The sequence below is a fragment of the Neomonachus schauinslandi genome, chromosome 2, assembly GCF_002201575.2.
Source record: "Neomonachus schauinslandi chromosome 2, ASM220157v2, whole genome shotgun sequence".
NCBI classification, from domain to species: Eukaryota; Metazoa; Chordata; class Mammalia; order Carnivora; family Phocidae; genus Neomonachus; species Neomonachus schauinslandi.
The window spans coordinates 160,972,527-160,993,646 of record NC_058404.1 but is presented as its reverse complement, the minus strand read 5'-3'; the positions used below and the strand labels follow the sequence as shown (position 1 = coordinate 160,993,646).

The 21,120-nt window shown below is 46.4% G+C and overlaps 1 protein-coding gene across 1 annotated transcript in view; it reads left to right on the top strand.

The window, feature by feature from the left end:
- Positions 1-16,170, top strand: part of PDGFRA (platelet derived growth factor receptor alpha) — a 31,742-nt gene extending 15,572 nt beyond the window's left edge. Inside the window, exons 12-22 of the mRNA XM_021701699.1 lie at positions 654-758; positions 1,353-1,463; positions 1,947-2,100; positions 2,987-3,153; positions 5,479-5,594; positions 5,949-6,071; positions 7,419-7,530; positions 9,041-9,140; positions 9,248-9,353; positions 10,664-10,905; positions 16,015-16,170. Coding sequence (XP_021557374.1) covers positions 654-758; positions 1,353-1,463; positions 1,947-2,100; positions 2,987-3,153; positions 5,479-5,594; positions 5,949-6,071; positions 7,419-7,530; positions 9,041-9,140; positions 9,248-9,353; positions 10,664-10,905; positions 16,015-16,162 — 1,484 coding nt within the window. The 3' untranslated portion in view covers positions 16,163-16,170. The remainder of the gene's footprint in view (positions 1-653; positions 759-1,352; positions 1,464-1,946; positions 2,101-2,986; positions 3,154-5,478; positions 5,595-5,948; positions 6,072-7,418; positions 7,531-9,040; positions 9,141-9,247; positions 9,354-10,663; positions 10,906-16,014) is intronic.
- The last annotated feature ends 4,950 nt before the right edge of the window (positions 16,171-21,120 follow it).

Genomic DNA, 21,120 nt, shown 5'->3' with positions numbered 1-21,120 from the left:
CCCCCCCCCCAACACGGCTTGGCTTGGCGTGGTGAGACTGATACTCGGGGACGCATTCTTTTTAGATTGTGGGGACGGCAGCTTCCATTTCCTTATGTCGCTTCCAGCATGGAGCCAAGTGTGTGCTCCCACTGGGCGCTGTTAGCCTATGATGGTCCCGGCCCTTCCTACAAGCAGGCAGCAAGACTTCATCACGCCTTGGAATCAGTGATGTCTTGAATACCGAAGTATTTCCAGTGGATAAGGACTTATTGATGCAAAAGATGCCTCTGTTTGCATGTGGAGAACAGAAGGGTAGAGAAGCAGGGGGTTTGGGCGAGAGCCACAGGAAACAAGGGCCTCGGAGCTTGCAGTCTGACCCAGTACTGGAGCTGGGAGACAGAATGCTCACACCAGGGAAGGATGCACCCTCCTTACTCCTGCCCGCGGTTCCCTTCCCCTTACAGATGTTATTTGACAAAAGCAATTGTACTGATTTCCTTCCCTGTGGACTCCGTTCTGATCTTGACGTGCTGACTTGCAGGAATCATGAGGCTGACTCCATTCTGAAAGAATAGCCCCCCGCTGGGCGCCCGCGCATGCTGGCCGTGGTACATAAAACCGAGGGGACGAAGCCCCAGTCCGCCTGTGTTAATGGTTCTGATTGCTCACAGGTCGTATCCTGGGATCTGGTGCGTTTGGGAAAGTGGTTGAAGGAACTGCCTATGGGTTAAGCCGCTCCCAGCCTGTCATGAAAGTAGCAGTGAAGATGCTAAAACGTAAGTGCCCTTTCCTGGGATTTTTTTGAAACTAGAGGTTAGTCAGGTGAATTGCTCAAAATCACACAGCGAGTACATGCCAGATTTAGGACCAGATCTTTCGATTCTAGGTTTTGTGTGTATTTAGGCTCTTAGTCGCGTTATTTAGATTATTCTCATTGCCTGTATATTGGAAAGTCAAGAGTTGTTATTTTTGGTGACTTCTTTTTACCCTCAAGACTAGGAACTAGTTAGTAGAGTCTAGACCAGGTCACTCTGTGTTTCTCTTTAAGGCTCTCAGTAAATGAGGGGCGCCTGGGTGGCTCAGTTGGCTAAGCGACTGCCTTCGGCTCAGGTCATGATCCTGGAGTCCCAGGATCGAGTCCCGCATCGGGCTCCCTGCTCGGCAGGGAGTCTGCTTCTCCCTCTGACCCTCCCCCCTCTCATGCTCTCTCTCTCTATCTCATTCTCTCTCTCAAATAAATAAATAAAATCTTAAAAAAAAAAAAGGCTCTCAGTAAATGAAATGATATCCCATCATAGGATTAGCCATGTCATTGGCTTTGTGTGGGATGTAAATCACTTGAACTGATACGTGATTTATTTCTTCAACAGCCACAGCCAGATCCAGCGAGAAACAAGCTCTCATGTCGGAACTGAAGATAATGACTCACCTGGGGCCGCATTTAAACATTGTGAACTTGCTGGGAGCCTGCACCAAGTCAGGTAGGCTTCCTGACCCGGGAGTGAGGATTTTCACAGAAGACCTGTAGTTGTGAAGACTGTCCAGGCTTTTTTAAAGTCCTTCCTGTCTACCTCCAAACATGCCAGCAACTCTAAGTCTCTTGAACGGAGTTGCCTGGATTCCACTGAATTGTCGGGAGATCCTTGTTTTTGAGCACCATCTCCTGTCTGTGCAAACATCGCATTTCATGGCTTTTCTGTTCTTCATGTTCATGGCCGTTTCTTTTTTTTTTTTTTTAAGATTTTTTATTTATTTATTTGACAGAGAGAGACACAGTGAGAGAGGGAACACAAGCAGGGGGAGTGGGAGAGGGAGAAGCAGGCTTCCCTGCTGAGCAGGGAGCCCGATGCGGGACTCGATCCCAGGACTCTGGGATCATGACCTGAGCCGAAGGCAGACGCTTAACGGCTGAGCCACCCAGGCGCCTCTCATGCCCATTTCTTAACTGATTTTGGTTCCCACAGGCCCTATTTACATCATCACCGAGTACTGCTTCTATGGGGATTTGGTCAACTATTTGCATAAGAATAGGGATAGCTTCCTGAGCCGCCACCCGGAGAAACCAAAGGAAGAGCTGGACATTTTCGGATTGAACCCTGCCGATGATAGCACACGGAGGTGGGTGCAGAGGGACACGCTGCTGTGAGTCGTTGGCTTACAAGCCTCACCAGTGGAGAGAGCCCGTGTCTGCATAGAATCCATGTCTGCAGACCCCGTGCCACCAGGCAGCAAGACTTAGAGTCCCCCAGCCTTCCCCGTCGTACCCTGATGCAGCCGGGACACACCTGCCCACAGGTGTTTGGGACCAGATATCACGTGGGGAGGCCTTGCCAAGAGGTTTGAACGGAGGCAAGAGTTGGAGTCATTCTGGGAGCTATTTTGCTGGTAATGTGTGGTCCGCTTGAGACCTGTAAGTTGCGCCTCTGGCCAGGGATGCCTCCCTGCTGGTATCTTGTGAGAAACTGCCGGAGGACCTCCACGTTTGAGATTCTGCTCCTTGCGGACCCTGGGCCTAGAAATCAAGCCAGTGGTAGTAATCCCAACTGTGGGAACCTACAAGTAGCTACAGAGGTCTTAGTGGCTTTAAAGTTCTGTAAGATCAGAAAGTGCAAGTTCACTTTATATAGAATTACTCGATGGACACCACATTGGCACTGAATTTATTGAGGAGCAGGAAACATCTGGCCACGTGGTCGTGCGGCCCAGGGTTTGTGGCCTGTGAGTTGAAAAACAGAGCAAGAATAAAGACAGACACACCTGAGTTGAGATGACCCAGTATTTGTGACCCAGGTATTTGTGTGATTATTGATTAATGCTCATCTCACCTGCCCGATTGCCCCACATGGAAGGTGCACATTGGTTTTGCTTTTGCTCGCCCCCCTGGCTATGCCCATACCTGCCACACCGTCTTGTGTACTGTGGGCCCCTGGTCATCATCTACTGAAGGTAGAATGAGCACACCCAAGGGGCACCCTGAATAAGGTTTCTTTTTCTGTTGTTACAGTTATGTTATTTTATCTTTTGAAAACAATGGTGACTACATGGACATGAAGCAAGCTGACACCACCCAGTATGTCCCCATGCTGGAAAGGAAAGAGGTTTCTAAATACTCGGACATCCAGAGATCGCTGTATGACCGCCCAGCCTCGTATAAGAAGAAGTCTATGTTAGGTAAAACTGTCACTGTCCACTCTCTGCACCTGCCAGTGGTTTAGTATGATATAGATTTCCCCTGCACTCTGAAAGTTGGGTTTCTGCCTCTCTTTGATGAAAGACCTACATTAGTACTTGTTCTCACTCACTGAAAGAAGTCTGAAAAGGATTTTTGGTTTTTATGAAATAGTAAGTGCTTCTTTGCTTTACACTGTTTTGGCTTACACAGGGTTTCTTAGGAATGCTCTACTTTCAGATAGTGGTGGAAACCTGTACTTAAAATACTCAGAGGAAGGGGCGCCAGGGTGGCTTGGTCGGTTAAGCATCTGACTCTGGATCTCAGCCCCGGCCTTGATCGCAAGGCCGTGAGTTCAAGCCCCGTGTTGGGCTCCATGCTGGGCGTGGAGACTACTTAAAAAAAAAAAAAAACTCAGCGGAAGGTGAGCAGGCACGGTGAGCGGAACTGCCAGCCCGTGGTCCCTAACTGCGTGTCTGCACAACTGTATCTGTGACGTGTTTTCAGAAGTTTGTGGCCTGTGAATTGAAAAGAAGAAAAAGAATAAAGACTTAATGCAATGCATTTTCACACTTTAAATGTAATCCTTTTAAAGAATGGTTTATCCTGATATACTTATCTTCCTTTTTTGGTGTTAATGTGTCTTTTTTTTTAATGAAAGTATGGTGATCGCTGGTTTTTATTTTTTTCCCTCAGTGCCCTTATTGGCAAAATTAAAAGTTGGCTATCTCCTATTGGTTCCTAGTATTTATTTTCAAAATTTTAATTCTATAAGTCTCTGGGATCTAGGAGTTCAGTAGCCCTTGCTTTTGGCTTTGTTAATATCCACTTTGTGATAGAAACTGGAAAGTAGACAATTGGAGGTCGTGTTTTTCTGATAAGAGTGTTAGGTGTTTCTACTGAATGTTGTTTGAAGGAAGATCTGTCTGATCTTTCAAAACAGATGAACATGTGGCAGGATTGCATTGATTTATAAACTCCAGGGAGCCTAGCCGATGCCCAGAGCAGATGGACCACGTCACTTCTGCCAGGGTGGGGGTGGCCCTTCCAGGTTCTCGTCTAATCCCAGGCTTGGAGCGGGGAGGACACTACTCTTGGGTCCGATGTTGACACGTCTTGTGATTTTGTGTTATTGGGCCTGAGCCCTCCCATTAGTCAATGCACAAAAGTGTTGAGCTGCCATGGAAATTATTTTGAAAATCACTGATACGCTCTGAATGCTTGTGGGGTTCTTAAGTGAAAGGTACAATCTGTTAAAAAAGAATGTGCTTGTTTTGCAAAGCTCGGTACACAAGAATATTTTCCATTGCTGCAGTTCCAAGTTCCATTCACTTCTCGTTGCCAAATGGGTACACTTCCAAGCCCTTTAAAAAGATTAGCCAATGAGAGCTGTCGGAACCAGTGCTTCCTTTCCCCTCCCGTATTGTTAAAAATAGTTTACATTGCTTCCCAGGCTGGACCTGGCTCCAGATGTCAGGGGAACCTGATTCATGCTCAGCTTGGGCCCTGTTGGCAGGCGGACCACTGCTTTCTGGCCTTCTCCTAGCTGGCAGGAAAAATATGAATGGCTGCAACTACTCTTCACTTGCCTGAAAATTTTTAAAAAGAAATGAGAACTGCTGGCCTAGATTACCTCCTTCCTCGAAAACTCTGGGACCCTTCCAGATGGGACTCACTGGGGAAAGTGGACAAGTTACAAAAGGAACTAAAGGCAAAGTCCTTGGCACTGACCTTTAAGATTGTTACCTCTAGTCTGACTGGGGCTGGATTTTATTCAGGAAAGGAGCCAAACACTATGAAGGTGGCTTTAAAAAGAGAAAAAAAAAGGGGGGGGGGGGAATTCCTAGAAGCTAGTTTTTCAAAGGGCCCTTATGTATATTCATCATGGAAGATTTTGTGTGTGTGTGTGCGTGCATACGTGTGTGTGTGTGTGTGTGTTTTAGAGGTGGCCTAGGTAACTTGCTAACTAAGGCTGAAAAAAGAAATTTGGGAGGCAAACAACAAGATATGTGTGAGAACCCACTAGACTGGTCCTTATGGATATATATATATATATAAACATATATATATATATATAAACATATATATGTATATGTTTATAAACCAGAGAGCTATTTCTGCAGATAGATTTCTTTTTAATGGTAGAACCTCTGCATGGCTTACATACCCACCCGTGAGGTCTGGAAATGCTATAGGAACGTAATTTTAGATCCGTTCTTTGGACAAGGCTGCGCAGCCTGACAAGTGGCCACCCCAGGGGAGTGTCCCCGGTGGGGGATGCTTCACGCTGTCCTCTAGGGCCAACACACTTTATTCCTTTTCTGCAGACTCAGAAGTCAAAAACCTCCTTTCGGACGATAACTCAGAAGGCCTTACCTTGTTGGACTTGTTGAGCTTTACCTATCAAGTTGCTCGAGGAATGGAATTTTTGGCTTCAAAAAATGTAAGTGTGTTCATGGAATAGAGTTCTCTGTGGATCCAGGCCACAGGTCTGAGTGAGGAGAGCGTGGAAGGTCTTGCTTGAAGAGGCCGGTAGCAATGGCTGCTTCTCTTTTCCTTTTCCCCTGAAGTGTAGTGGGGAGTCTGATATCATCGGGTATCTACTCTGCTCTAGAGCTTTCTCCTTCTTGGGGGTGGTTGGGAGGAGAGCCTGGAGGAGGCGAGCTCTCTGTGCTGGGACAGCCTCCCCAAGGCGTGCCAGGCAGCTCCCAGCACCACCGGGAGGTGGCCAGTCTTGCAGGGGTGACGTTGTCTAGTGGCAGATGGACCCACTGTTGTTTCTTCCCTTTCCATGCAGTGTGTCCACCGGGACCTGGCTGCTCGAAACGTCCTCCTGGCGCAGGGGAAAATCGTGAAGATCTGTGACTTCGGCCTGGCCAGAGACATCATGCATGATTCAAACTACGTGTCCAAAGGCAGTGTATGTGGTCTCTCCGCTCACTTGACATGCTCACCTTTCCTCACTCAATCTCTAAAGCTAGGTGTTGCTTCTGGCCACTCAGGGTCCATATTTTTAACGTGGAGTCCATTTTAAATTCAGGAGTGGGCTCCAGGGAATCAGTAGGAAAAGCACGAGCTCTGTAGCCAGGCTGCCTGGGCGTGAGTACTGGCTCCAGCACGTACTAGCGTGGAGATTTGGGGCGAGTTACCTGACCATTCTGTAGCTTGGTTTTCCCTATCAGTAGCAGTGACCTGATAACAGTACCTATCTCCTGGGTTGTTGTGGGTGATTCGGTGACTTTAACGTTAAATGCCTAGACCCGTGCCTGGTACATATGAGCAGTGAGCAAGTGTTCGCTGTTACTCGTCTGTGCCTCTGTACATGCATTCATTTCCAGAGAGAGCATCTCTGACTTCTACCAAATTTGCAAATGGAATCTATGACCCCTAAAACATTAAGACCATTTGAGTGCATAGATCTCAGAGGCCCAATCTCCTGAAAGACTGTCATTCTAAATGAACCCTCGGACCATCCTCCCCACCCCTTCCACCTCTGAGCAGATGTGGTAGCTCGGTATACATTTGCCACCTATCAGTACAATTCCAAATCACGCCACTGCACTGGTTGTGAGACCGCTCGGGGCCGCTGCGTCCACCCACAGAAGGCCACTGCTCTGTGTCCAGGGTCCATGTGGTTCGTGTACCGCGTGGCCATGACCTGGAGCTTTAGGCACCCCGAACAGATCAGTGGACGTTGGTGGAGTCGCTCTCTTGCCTGCTCAAGAAGCCGATGAATCAGTGATCTCGCCCGCCATCGCAAAGGGCCGAAGGATGCTAACGTGGTCCCTTTATGTGGCGGCCTCAGCTTAGTGTTTGCCCCGCAGCCGGCACCAGCCTCACAGAAGAGGCTTCCAGATTATGAAGTGACAATTTCTTAAAGTTCAAAAATGTAATTGATTCTCAGATCACTGGATCTGTTTTTAATTTTGTTCCTAGGAACACCTGCAAATAGGAGACAGGCCCATTCAGGACTCTCACTCTTTGGGTAAACATTCAGGCTTAAATATTTTTGGATGTTATTCCATGGGAGGACACAAGAGGCAACATCGACCATCCGTCCTTCATCAGATATTTATTGAGCACCCACTAGGTGCCAGGCATTCTTCTGAGTGTGGGGAGTGTAGCGCTGGACAAAAAAACACAAAGATTTTGTGGGCAAGGTTATTAGTGCAAGTTATTATTAGTCCACAGAGAACCCCTGTTATTTCTGCTGCTGTAGGTCATCAGTGGGTATGCTGGGTTTAATTTCCTCCGTCTCTCCATGCAGACCTTTCTCCCCGTGAAGTGGATGGCCCCTGAGAGCATCTTCGACAACCTCTACACCACGCTGAGTGACGTCTGGTCCTACGGCATTCTGCTCTGGGAGATCTTTTCCCTTGGTATGGACCTGACATCACTGCTCATTTGGGTTGTTTTGCAACAACACTGGAAGGGAAGCACTGTTTTCCAAGCTCCAGGGTGTAGACGATGCTAAGATACCTGCTGTGAGTCAAGAGTGGGGCAGCTGATTTAAATCACGAATTGTGCACTTGCGGTGTCTGGTGTTATGCCCATGCGCACTGAGCCGGGAGGCTTGCGGGGCTGCACCCTCACCTCTGGCCTGTGCCCCCCGCTCCTTTGGGCTGTGCTTGGGTGACTTTCTCCCACTGCAAGTGTTCCTGAGGACACCCACTCCCCAGCTGCTTTCTCGCCAGGGAATTTGAGTTAAGTAGATTCACGGGTGGAGAGTCGCCTCTCCGTCGCTTCATGGTGATCGACGCTCAGGTGAAAAGTAGTATGGCGGGCCAACGGGCGTAACTCGCCTTCACGCTCATGGCCCTGGAGGAGGAGAGGAACTTCCTGGTCATTCAGGGAGTCAGTCCCCAGGTACCTCGTGCTGCCAGGTGAGGGCCCCGAGGGAGGAGTGATTTATGACCTGACCTTAGTTTGTCTGGAGAGGTAAGACCTCCATGTAGCGATAAACGGTGTGCTGCTGATTTAAAATTGTCACGGAAGAGAAAGGGGAAGGGAGCCCTGTGGTCGTTGTGGACGGCTTTAGAGAGGAAACTAAGCTTGATCTGGCCTTGGCCATACACACTGAAATGTGTCCTGAATTCTGTAGGAAAGGGTTTCTTCCCTGCCTCGTCTCCTTTTTTGATCCCAGTTCTCCCTGCTTGGATGTCACTGTGGATCATCCCAGTGTGTGGCTTGACTGAGTCTCATGGTCTATTAAAAGCAGAGAATTATCTAGGTATTTCAAGCCGCAGCTTTGACTTTTGCTCTCGTTATTTGAACATTTGTGGTGAAAATGATTTTTTTGCCTTCAGTGGTTCAGAATTTCTCTTGCTTTTCTATTTTGCTTTATGTATGTAGATCCAGTAGTCAGAAACATTGAAAAACTCGTTTGTGCTTTTTCTAAAGATGTAGAATTTTGCCTCAGGTGTCTGGACTTGACCAACATTAAGTCCTGGTTACATTTATTTATTTATTTATTTTAAAGATTTATTTATTTATTTATTTGACAGAGAGAGACACAGCGGGAGAGGGAACACAAGCAGGGGGAGTGGGAGAGGGAGAAGCAGGCTTCCCATGGAGCAGGGAGCCCAATGCGGGGCTCGATCCCAGGACCCTGGGATCATGACCCGAGCCGAAGGCAGATGCTCAACGACTGAGCCACCCAGGCGCCCCAAGTCCTGGTTACATTTAAAATTTGAGGGGAATTCCTGGTTACATGCAAGATTTGGGGAAGCAAACCGTGAAGTCAAGGAGATAATAACACTTAATTTCCTTGAAAGAACCAGAACTTCAAGTGGGGATCCCCAGGTGTTTTCTGTAGGTTCTGTGTCACCCTGATAGTTTCAGCCATGTCCCACCGGCTGGCTAATCCTGGTTGTTTCCCTTGGTTTTCAGGCGGCACACCCTACCCCGGCATGATGGTGGATTCTACTTTCTACAATAAGATCAAGAGTGGGTACCGGATGGCCAAGCCTGACCATGCCACCAGTGAAGTGTGAGCCCCATCTTGTGGCCTTGTGTTCATGCCCAGTGGGTCTGTGGGTTGTGGGGGGTGCCCTGACACCCCTCCCTGTGCCCACTCTGAGTTCTGTGCTCCCGCAGCTACGAGATCATGGTGAAGTGCTGGCACAGCGAGCCGGAGAAGAGACCCTCCTTCTACCACCTGAGTGAGATTGTGGAGCATCTGCTGCCTGGACAGTATAAGAAGGTTTGTCTGGGCCCCTTAAAGATGGGTGGAAAGGAATGGGCAAAGGGAAGACGTCAATAGCTGGTAGCTCTGCGAGCGAGCAGCACCGTTCAACACTGTTTTAAAGGAACATTTTCAGAGGAGGAAAAAGATTGCTTGATCCAGTGGCCTGGGTTTCCTGGAGTGCTCCCCAGACCCCTGGTAGCAGTGATGTCTGAAAACCCTCCCCTTTCCACAGGGCTCCCCTTTCATCTTAAGTGTGCAACACCTGTAAGCACTTTATTCTCCAGATATTTGAGTATCTGAAGCTACTGTGCAGTTAGAAGTCTCAGGGCATCCACAGCCTCATTTGCATGCACTTAAATCCATGTGAAATTGGCTTTTACCAGCTGACTGGAAGGAACAACCTCAGCTGTTATCTGTGGCTCCAGCTGGTTTTTTTGTGGGTTAGGAAGCATTGTTCAAAGGAACAAATGTAATTTCATGGAACCAAGCAGGATACATTAATGAATGAAGCAACTTTCTGCTGAGATGCTGTGAAGGAACCCGACACAGTTGTAAAATAAACTCCATTTCTGAGATTCATAGTAGTTGTCATGTAGAGTCTTCATAGTTGTTACTTCTTCTCAAAGAGGAGCAGCATTAGGAGGTTGCGTGCTGAACTGGGAGTTAAATACTTTTGTCTGTTGATTATTTCACTGCCCATTACGACTCCTCGAAGTGAAACAATGAGGAGGCAGAAGGAAATTATGGTAGGCCAGTCAGAGGAGTTCTGGCTGCGTTAAGTCAGACGTTTTGGTGGGAAGAGACTGGAAGTATTGTTGGAAAATGGGGTTTTTCTAGATCAAAGGTCTGTAAGTTTTGAGTTAGATTTCTCCAACATTTAGGGATCGGGAAGGTTTCAGGGATGGTGCTCCCAGTGGAAGTCCTTGTCACCTCTTATTGGGACCCATCCAAGCCCTGGAGAGATTATGTAATGGGGACCAGAAGGGTCCATGCTAGTCCCAGAGAAGGGAGTGGGTGTGTGTGTTGGGGGGCGGGGGGCGGGCACAGTCCTAGCTAGTGACTCACAGAACGGGCTCATTGTGATCTTAAGGTGAATGAGAGATCTCACTGGCAGGATGGCGGGAGATCTCTGTCATTGGTGGCGCTGTCTTTATGTCCCACGCCCCTGGGGACGGTTGACCTCTGACTCTCCTTCAAGTTGTCTAAATCCCGTATCTGGGAGGGAGTTTGGAGACACAGACGGTTAAACGAGAGTAAGTTCTGAGAGTCCTTTTTGCAGTTCGGGCCGTGACACTTGCCTAACCGTGTGAAATGAATGTCTGCAGAGTTATGAAAAGATTCACCTGGACTTCCTGAAGAGCGACCACCCCGCCGTGGCGCGCATGCGCGTGGACTCGGACAATGCCTACATTGGCGTCACCTACAAAAACGAGGAAGACAAGCTGAAGGACTGGGAGGGCAGCCTGGACGAGCAGAGGCTGAGCGCGGACAGCGGCTACATCATCCCCCTGCCCGACATCGACCCTGTTCCTGAGGAGGAAGACCTGGGCAAGAGGAACAGACACAGGTATAGGGCTTCCGGCAGGGCCCCCCTTCTCCGCTCCCCAGCGCTCCTGATGGTGAGGCTCGCCCGGTGCTGCGTCCGTTCCACGGCAGCTGGCTGCAGAGTCCCCGAGTCCCCGAGTCCCGGAGGGGTCTGCTCCGTTTTGTAAACGCTTCCCAGACCATCCTAATGCGGGCCCTGTGGGGTTGGGGGAGGTGTAGAGCAGGCAGGGACATGCTTCCCAGGTGGAGAGCCTTTGACCAGAGTCCCCAGGTGGTTTGATCAGTCACTGCAGCCCTGATTCTTGAGATACTATAAGCCTCTCTTGCTGTTTTCTGCATGGGTCCTGGGACTGGGGGGAGAGTTGAGAGAGAGGCTAGACTGGGCTATTTGATACTGACTATCAGGGGATCTTAACCCCAGCTGCAAGTTTGGATCACCTGGGGAGACTTGAAAACTGATCTACACACTTCCCCAGACCAACAAGTTAGAATCTCTGGGAACGGAGCCCAGGCGCCTCCTGGCTGATTTTGTTCCTTCTTTTTAACTTTGTATAATGGAAGATTTCTAACCTGCCCGATTCAAGTCGAATAGTGAACTGTCGGTTCCTCTGTCACCAGACTTGAGCATTTATGAACTTGTGGCCAGACTGCACGAAGAGCCATATCTACTAAGCTACTACTCTCTTTGGACTGTTTTGAAACAAATCCTAGACATCATATCATTTATCCATAAATATTCCATTATGGTGCCTCTAAAAGATAAAGGCTGTATTTAAAAAGAATAGCTGGGGTTATTAAGTTAATAAAAAAAAAAAAAAAACTACAGTACCATTGTCTTGCCCTCCCCCACCAATTGACAAGAAATCGTTAAGAGCATCAGATATTCAGTGTTCAGATTTCCCTGACTCTCTCATAAATACGGTTTTGCATTTGTTTTGTTCTAATTGAGAACCAAATAAGAGTCACACGTGGCATTTAGTTGCTATGTCTCTATACGTTTGTCCTGCCCCTTCTTACCCCCTTGCATAGTAACTGTGAAGAAGCCGGAGTATTTGCCTGTAATGTTCCCACATTCAGAATGTTGCTGATTGCATCCTGTAGTGTGTCTTACCATGTGCTTTCTCTCCTGTTTTTGCTGTCAGCTGGTCGTCTGGAGCCTTAATCTGGCTCAAGTTAGATTTTTGGCAAACATGCTTCAAAGCCGGTGCTTTGTACATCCATTGGGAGCTACATACTGTCCAGTTGTCTCCCCTTCTGTGACATTAACAGCCATTAGTGATCATCACCTGGATCCATTAATTTATTACCAACGCGATGCTAACACCCAGCCAGGACTACAGTCATTAGTTTTCACAGTCCTGAAGAGGGGACCACGTCCCAGTACCCCACTGTCTGTGCATAGCCCTTGAATAGAGGCAGGAGAAAGTGATGATAGTGGTCCTTGGTTCCAGGTCCAAGTTGCATATGAGTTTCTCTCTTTTTTTTTCCCTCTTCATTCAGGATACTCTTGTCCCTTCTTCCTCAGTCATTTGGTTAGCTACATACAGTTATTTAGGCAGAAGCACATGGCGTTATTAGTTTGGAGCCTTGTGATTTTGACATCCCTTGCTGTTGGTATGAACCAGGTAATTTAAAAAGTATAGTTGTGGTTTTTGTTTTTGGAATGTGTTATGAGACTAGGGGAGGTTGGGCAGAGTGCCCTGACTTACCTTTGCTCATGACAATTTCAAAACTGTGTTTATATTCTTTTAGCAAAGTGTTTCTCTGAGCTTTGGGTATCTGTGGTAGCACTTGACCTCAGATCTGCCATCCTTTTTGGTTATTTTGTATGTCGGGGACGCTGAATAATATTTCAGTTATAAAAAGGTTTTGCTTCTAAGTTAAGTTAGAAAGTTGTATTGATAAATAACATAAGCAAAGTGCCCAGAACTTTTCTGGGGGTACACGAGGCTGCACCGCAGAATTTGGCATCTATTACATGGAGAGAATAATTCTAGCTGATAGATAGTTGTCGTCTTAGATAATTAGAACTTCTGCAAGGGTGATAACGTTTGATTTTCGAATTGTACGAAGTATGTACCAAATGACTACCCCCAGGTGGCTCTGACAGGTGGGCTGAGCATGGGGAGTGTCTTGGTCAGCTTAGGCTGCTGTTACACACTATCATAGATTTGGGGTCTTAGACAATAGAAATCTGTTTTCTCGCAGTTCTGGAGGCTGGAAGTCCAAGATCAAGGTGTTGGCAGGTTTGGTTTTTCCTGAGGCTCTCTCTTTGGCTTGCAGGTGGCCGTCTTCTTAATGTGTCCTCACGTGGTCTTTTTCTGTGTGCGTATTGCGGGTGTCTCTTCCTCTACAAGGACCCCAGCCCTATTGGGTGAGGGCCCCATTTTAATGACTTCATTTAACCTTAATTACCTCCTAAAAGGCCCTATCTCCAAATATAATCATAATGGGGATTAGGGCTTCAACATGTGAATTTGGTGTGGGGGGGGTGCATTATACGATTCTGTCCATCATGGGGGTGGGGATGCCGGAGTTGGGATGCTCTGGGTCTAGGAAGGCATAATGGTCCTGTGAAGTCCTCTCCTTGGGCTTGGGAGGGGAGTGGGCATGAGAAAAACCGGGTCTTGTTTGCTGGAGAGGGTTTGGGGGGTGCTGGGTCAGTACTATTAGGAGCCAGGCACTGGGCCACAAGAAGGGAATCAGAAGTAAGCCCAGTCATGAGCTCTGGGACCGCCACGAAGCCTGGCAAGCATCAAGGATGATCTGGGACTGAGTCTCCCTGAAGTTAGCTTCCTGCATGGCCACACCCCTGCCTTCTCTCTGTGAGATGGATTGGCAGAGAGGAGCCTGCCAAGTCCAGGAGGGTCAGTGCAAGGGGGTGACTCCTCTGTAGGACTCCACTGTAGAACTGGTCCCCAGGGAGGGGCCATTAGTCCAAATCACAGTGTCCAAAGAAGTCTCATAAATGCAGGTCCTAATTGGGTTGGGGTCCATATCTGAGGGTTGACTTAGGCCTCCAGCTACTGGCCAGGGCCCCAGGAAGCAGATCTGTCTGGTCTGCCGGGGAGAAGGGTTGTCAGGACAATGTGATTATCAAAACCAGCCCAGTGGACTGGGGTTCACAGTGAGGCTCACGGACCAGGGTGTAACTTGGGGGTAGGGTGGAGTACAGATTCAGAATGGAGACAAAAGCTCAGTCCTAGGGAAGGGCCCAATCTGTGGGGTTGTGAAGGGAAACCTCAGTTTGGTGACCCTGCAGGTTCTAAGAGCTCTCCGGGCCACAAGGGCCTTAGGGCGGATGGCAGCAGACTGTTTCCCAAAGGCCCCTACCTGCCAGGCTCAGTTCTCTGCTTGGAAACGGAACTGACCTGGAGAGGAGGGGAGCAAGGCAGAGGAGTCAAGCCCGGTCCTCAGGGGAGAAAAGAGCTGGGTTGAGAGCCCCTGCTGGGCGTGTGTGAGCCTCGGTCCTCTGGCTGGCCAGCCCGTAGTGCAGCCTACACAGCACGTCTCCAGCATGCCGCTGCGGCCTCGCGGGGAGAGCAGACTGGCCTGCCTGTCAGCACCTGACCTGCTGGGAGCGAAATAACAGATCCAGACATGTTGCAATCCAAGGCAGGAGAATGATAAGGCAGTAGGAGTTCAGAGACAGGAAGACAGGGAATCATGACAGGCTAGAGACTAGGGAAAATTATTTTTCTAAAAATCTTCACAAGACATTTTAAATGTCCAGAAAAATTGAGAGACTACATCTACTACTTAGCTTTAGTAGTTGTTAACATTTTTCCACATTTGGTTTCTCTAACTATATGATGTTACAGTTACCCCTATTTTATGTATATATGTAATATATAATAATATGTACTATGTAATTAATAACATATAATATGGAATATATATGTACCACACTCATATACACACATCCTTTTTCTTTTCTTGCTAAAACATTTGAAACTCCAGCAAATATCTCCTAAGAATAAGGATACTCTCAAGGCGCCTGGGTGGCTCGGTTGGTTAAGCGTCTGCCTTCGGCTCAGGTCATGATCCCAGGACCCTGGGATCGAGCCCCACATCGGGCTCCCTGCTCGGCGGGAAGCCTGCTTCTTCCTCTGCCTCTGCCCCACCCACCCCCATGCTCGCACATACTCGCACTCTCTCTGTCAAATAAATAACTAAAATCTTTAAGAAAAAACAATAAGGATACTCTCCTATAAAATCATAACAGCATGATCACATGTAAGAAAATTAACAACTATTTCCTGATATCCTCCGCTATTCAGGCCCTATTTAGGTAGGGTTTGAGTAATAACAATAATAATAGCTAATATTTATTGGGACTTAGTATGTTCTAGGTACTGTGCTCAGGGCTTTATGGTTATTACCTTATTTAATGACCCTGACAAGCAGGAATATCATCAGGCACTGTTGTCATCCCATTCCGTAGGCCAGGGAACCAGCTCAGGGGGTTAAGTGACTGGTGTGACTCCCACAGCTGCTAAGTGCTAGATGATTCCAGACTTATGGCTCCTTTTCAGCCACTTTTCTGGTGGGTAAAAAGCCTTCACCTGGCTTTCCAGACTGGGGCTGGGGAAGATCGGGGAGGGTGTAAAGAAGAGGGGGAGAAGTCATTCCCAAGGCATGGGCTCAGATCCTGAGAACACTGTTGGGACACTCGGAAGTCTCAGGGACAGCAAGCGACTGGCCCAGCTGTAGTTTGCAGCTGATTTCATCCCTCTGTGCTTTTCCTTCCCTCATATTGTCTTCTGATCAGGCACTGCTTACTTTCTTTTCCACCAGGACTGAGTTGGGGGGGGCGGGGGGAGGCTAGAAATTGTCACAGCTTGTTAGCAACTCTGCTGGAAGATTTGACGGAAGAGAAGGAAGGCCGAAGCATGGAGATGACCTGGGGATCTTGGTTTTGCATGCGGCCCACCGTGGTGTGATGCATGATGAGTAGCTGCCTGGCTTGGTGGCAGAATCTTGCCAGATCGGGTGGCCTGAGGTGGAATGCCAAAGGATCTCACAGGAAGAGCTCCTTTGCTTCTGGGGTTGGGGGTGCCACCCTAGCCACCCATCCAGTCTCGTGGGTCTGCACGTGGGCTTAACCTTTCCAATCCTCTCCCTCATCCAGCTCGCAGACCTCAGAAGAGAGCGCTATCGAGACAGGTTCCAGCAGCTCTACTTTCATCAAGAGAGAGGATGAAACCATCGAGGACATCGACATGATGGACGACATTGGCATAGACTCCTCAGACCTGGTAGAGGACAGCTTCCTGTGACTGGCAGATTCAGGGGGGCACCTTCCACTCCTGGGGCCACCTTGGATCCCTTTAAGCAAACCACTTGATTGCAATGCAAACGTTTGGGAGGAGGACTCGGATGAGGTGTAAAGAGAAGTTCCTGGCCAAGGGCCTCAGGGAGCCTGCTCACTATGGATGAATGGGAGATTTCGAAATGAACCCTGTCAGCCTTGCCTCTTGGCAATGCTTCAGTGGCATCTCAGTGGCGTGTGAGGTTTGGAGATGTTTGGACAAGGAAGTGATAGGCCTTGGAAGGTGAACTCCGTGTTTCCAAGGCATTGGTGAGATTCCAACAGACACAACTTCGATTGCGAGAAAACCCCAGCATTGTAATTATGTAAATAGGTCTAACTGAGGATGTGTTTAGATTTGTATTAACTGTCTTCTCTGGACTTCTGAAGAGACCACTCATCCCATCCATGTACTTCCTGCTTGAAACCTGGTATCAGCTGCTGTTGAACTCCTCTGTGAAGTACATGCAAAACCACTTTTGAACCTTAAAAGGTACTGGTACTATAGCATTTTACTTTTTTTTTTTTTTTCTAGTGTTAAAGAGATAAAGAATAATAATTAACCAATCTTGTTTACTAGATTTGGGTCCTTTAGAAGCCCACCAACTCATTTTTGTATTGTAATCTACGTTTATAATACTACTGTTATCAGTAATGCTAAATGTGTAATGTGTAACACGTTTTCCCTACAGAGAAAGCACAATTAAAAAAAAAAATTCTTACTAAGTAGGAGACAAGTTTGACAGTTTTTGACATTTATATCAAATAACCGATGTTTCTCTAGAAAATATGGTAATAGCTTTAGTGGATTAAATTTAGTGGAACATAGAGAACAAAGTAAATGTAGTGTCTTTCAGGAAGTCTGTGTTTTTAACTGTGTACTGAGTAGGTTCCCTAATCCGTTGTACTAAAAACAGTTAATTGCCCTCTGAAGTGATGGGATTTGAAAGAAACAAAACCCCTAAATCCTAAATGTTCTCAATATAAAGGCATAAGCCTATGCCTAACATGACTTCTCATGTTATTACCCCGTGGAAAATACAATCAGCAATAAAAAGACTTAATTTGCAGAGGTCATTTTCATGCCCGGTGATAACTCTGGTGCATCCCAACATCTATATTTTTAAAATTTTACAAACCCTAGAAGAGTCAGAAGGATGCCTTGACCATGGCCCCCTTTCCTTCATCTCCTCCCCCACAGAGAAATAGTTTGAAACTGTGAGAACACACAGGCATCGTTTAGGGTTGCATGTGTGTTAGCCTGGATCCTTGGTTCCCAAATGTAACTGCAACCAGGATCACCAAATTCTAGGTCCCCACCCCAGAGCTTCTGAATTATTGAGTCTGGCCAGGGGCAGGATCCTGTATTTTTATAAACTCCCTGGCTGTTTCGATTAGCCAGGTTTGGGAAACACCAGCTTAGGGTATAGGAAGTTGCCATGGGAAACAGATCATTTGAAATTTGGAACTGGGCTAGAAGTCACTCATGCAGGAAGCCTACTATTTTAAATCCTTGGCTTTGGGTCAATGACATTTAATGCCCTATATCTAGCAAGTGCTGCCCTTTGTTTAACCTTCCAGTCTTAGCTGAGGCTGAGAGAGCTAAATCTTGGTTTGGTAGGTCTTCTAGAAGTTAAGACAGCGCTTCCCACTGCATGGGGCAACTGGACTGGCCCCCATGCCATGCATGAAAATGGCACTATTCAGTGTCCCAAGTCTCTGTGTATCCAGGTCAATATTTTGGTGAAAAAAATTTTTTTTAAGTTTTGCTGAAATTTTGGGGTGAGATGGCAGGACAAATTGTCACATCCATCCAAACTGTCAAACTGATTGGTGTAGGTTCATTGGCATTCTTTGCAATACCGCTTAATTGTGGACACCATGTGAAAGAAACACAGGCTGTGATTACTGCACTCACTGTGGGTGCTCCTGGCAGGTGATGCTTTGGAAGATGTAGCAGCAGTAACAAGGTACTTGACTACCCACTGGTGCAATCTCAATGCAAGCCCCAACTTTCTTCTCCACCTTTTTCATACTAAGTGTGAAGACTGAGCCAGACTGGCCATTTTAAAAAAAGAAAATCTGACTAGGTTCTGTAGAGCCCATTAGACTTGAAATACATTTGTGTTTCTAGAATGACAGCTCAAGCATTCTGTTTCTTGTACAGCCTTCTTTTGTTGGTGCTTTGCATTTTGATGTTCCTTTGAGTTCTGTGTGACATCACGAGGCTGGATGAAAATTCTCAGACAAGCAGGTTCTAGTCCTAATGAATACTCCCACCTAATGAGTACTCCCACCTGAGTTTGTGTGTGACTGCCTTTTTTTTTTTTTTTTTTTTTTTTACAGTGTTTTCAGTGTATCACAGATTTGTTTCCTTTTTGGCCTCTTGCAAAGTCCCCAGATGAAAATTTGCCAATCCTTCCCGCTTTCTGTTTTTATGAAGACAATCAAAGCTGGCCTGAGAAACACAATTTGTGACTTTTTAAAATGATCGATGATGTCCTTAAAATGTGGTCTGCCGATCTGTACAAATGGTCCTATTTTTGTGAAGAGGGACGTGAGATAAAATGATGTTATACATCAATATGTATATATGTATTTCTATATAGACTTGGAGAATACTGCCAAAACATTTATGACAAGCTGTATCACTGCCTTTGTTTATATTTTTTTTTGACTGTGATATTCCCCCACAGGCACATTGACTGTTGCACTTTTGAATGTCCAAAATTTATATTTTAGAAAAATAAAGAGAAAAATACGTGTTTCCAAAATAGTGGTGTGGCGAATGTGTGAGAAGTAACTCAATAGGTAGGGTCTACTGATAAAAAAAAATGTATTACAAAATGCCCCGTTCGTGTTTTTGTTTTAAAACGTGTAAATGAAAATCTTTATATTTCAATAAATGATATATATGTAATTTAAAGTTATGCTAAGGTTCCAGCATTTTTGTTTTTAGCCGAATCACATGAATTAAAGCCATCCCATTCAATTTGCTTTGTTAGCAACATTTCAGTAGGACTCCATATTATGGTTTCGATGAGACCAGTAGGAAATTTAAGATTTGAATATTATTTGAGCTAGTTAGTTTTCAGACCCAGGATCTGACTTAAAGATGGCTGGCACTTGGCTCATCTTCAATCCTACTGTTTGTTTTAATAGCATTATATTGCATGGTATTATTCTCCCCTGCAGAAAGAGTACATTTACTGTCTACAACATTCAAACATTGTCCATATGTGTAATATAAAAGATTACAGACTTTTTTCATTCTATCATCTTCCCTGTCCCTGTGCTGGTTCCCAGAGGCAGAAATGCATCTTCTATCTTTCCAGTTCCCTATCTGTGCATCTGTTTCTATACATATGTATACATCTCTGTTTTTGCTTCATATTTTACCTAAATGGGGTTTACTTCTTTTTTTAAAAAAAGATTTTATTTATTTATTTTTATTTTAGAGTGAGAGCACGTGAGAGAGCACGTGCGCACAAGCTGGGCGAGGGCAGATGGAGAGGGAGAGAATCTCCAGCAGATTCCTTGCTGAGTGCAGAGCCTGATGCAGGGCTTGATCCCATGGCCCTCAGATCATGACCTGAGCTGAAACCAAGAGTCAGACGCTTAACCAACTGAGCCACCCAGGCACCTCCATAATGCTTTGTAAAGTGCTTTTCCCCCCGTTTTTTTAAAACATAGACTTTATTTCCTAGAGCAGTTTTAGGTTCACAGCAAAACTGAATGGAAGGTCTAGAGGTTTCCCCTCTACCCCTTGCCTCCCCCATCATCAGCATCTCCCAGAGTGGCACATTTGTTACACTTGATGAACCTATCCTGACACATCATTATCAGAGTTTATGCTGCTTTTCTCTTTCAATGTTATGTTTTAGAGATCTGAGAAGTACCTATAGATAGACCTCCCTCATTTTTTATGAGCTGTACAGTTTCACATTATGTGAATGTACCAGAATCGATGCAATCGTGTTCCTCTAGGTGCATTTATGGTTTCCTTGCTTTGCTGTTGGAATGACTTCATGAAGCTCCTTGCACACACATCCTTGTGCACACATAGTAGTGTTTCGTTAGGACAGAATCCTAGAAATGAAATTGCTAGGCCAAAGGGTGTGCAGAAATAAGTTGATATCAAGTGCAAGTCTTCGCATATGATTGTCCCAATAAAATTTTGAATCACCTGCTTTGCAGATTATTTTAGGAACCCTAGTTTTCTAGGGTTTCCTCTGCCTCTCATCACTCACTGCGATATGGTAAGTGTTGGGAGGATGTTGGTTTTTGTGTTCTGAAGCATGTCAAATCAAATGACTAGGATTTAAAGAACAAAAATTATAGGGGCGCCTGGGTGGCTCAGATGGTTAAGCATCTTTCAGCTCAGGTCATGACCCCAGGGTCCTGGGATCGAGCCCCGCATCGGGCTCCTTGCTGGGCAGGGAGCCTGCTTCTCCCTCTCCCTCTACTGTTCCCCCTGCTTGTGCTCTCTTGTTCTCTCTGTCAAATAAATTAATAAAATCTTTTTAAAAACCCACAAAAATTATACAATTCAACTTATTTTTAATTTCTGGATGATAGAAATTGATTGTTATTAATAATTGGAATATAACACCCTATCCCAACATAACTCCTTATTACCCATATTCATTAGCCTGCAGATCAAAGTTCACCTCCTTGGAGTTAAGTTGAAAGATGCTAACTATAGGCTGGGTATTGGCTCTGCTTCTGTTCCAGCCCCAAGAAGGACATGGGACTTCGGGAACAATAATCCTACTGATTAAACAAGAGCTGCCTGATCTAGCATCCACACAGGGTGCTAAGCCTGCAGAGCGATCTTTCTGTTTTCCTTTTTAATGTATAATTCTACCTCTTAATATAATACAGACAATGCGGCCTACTTGATTTCCTCGTGAGATAAAAATAACT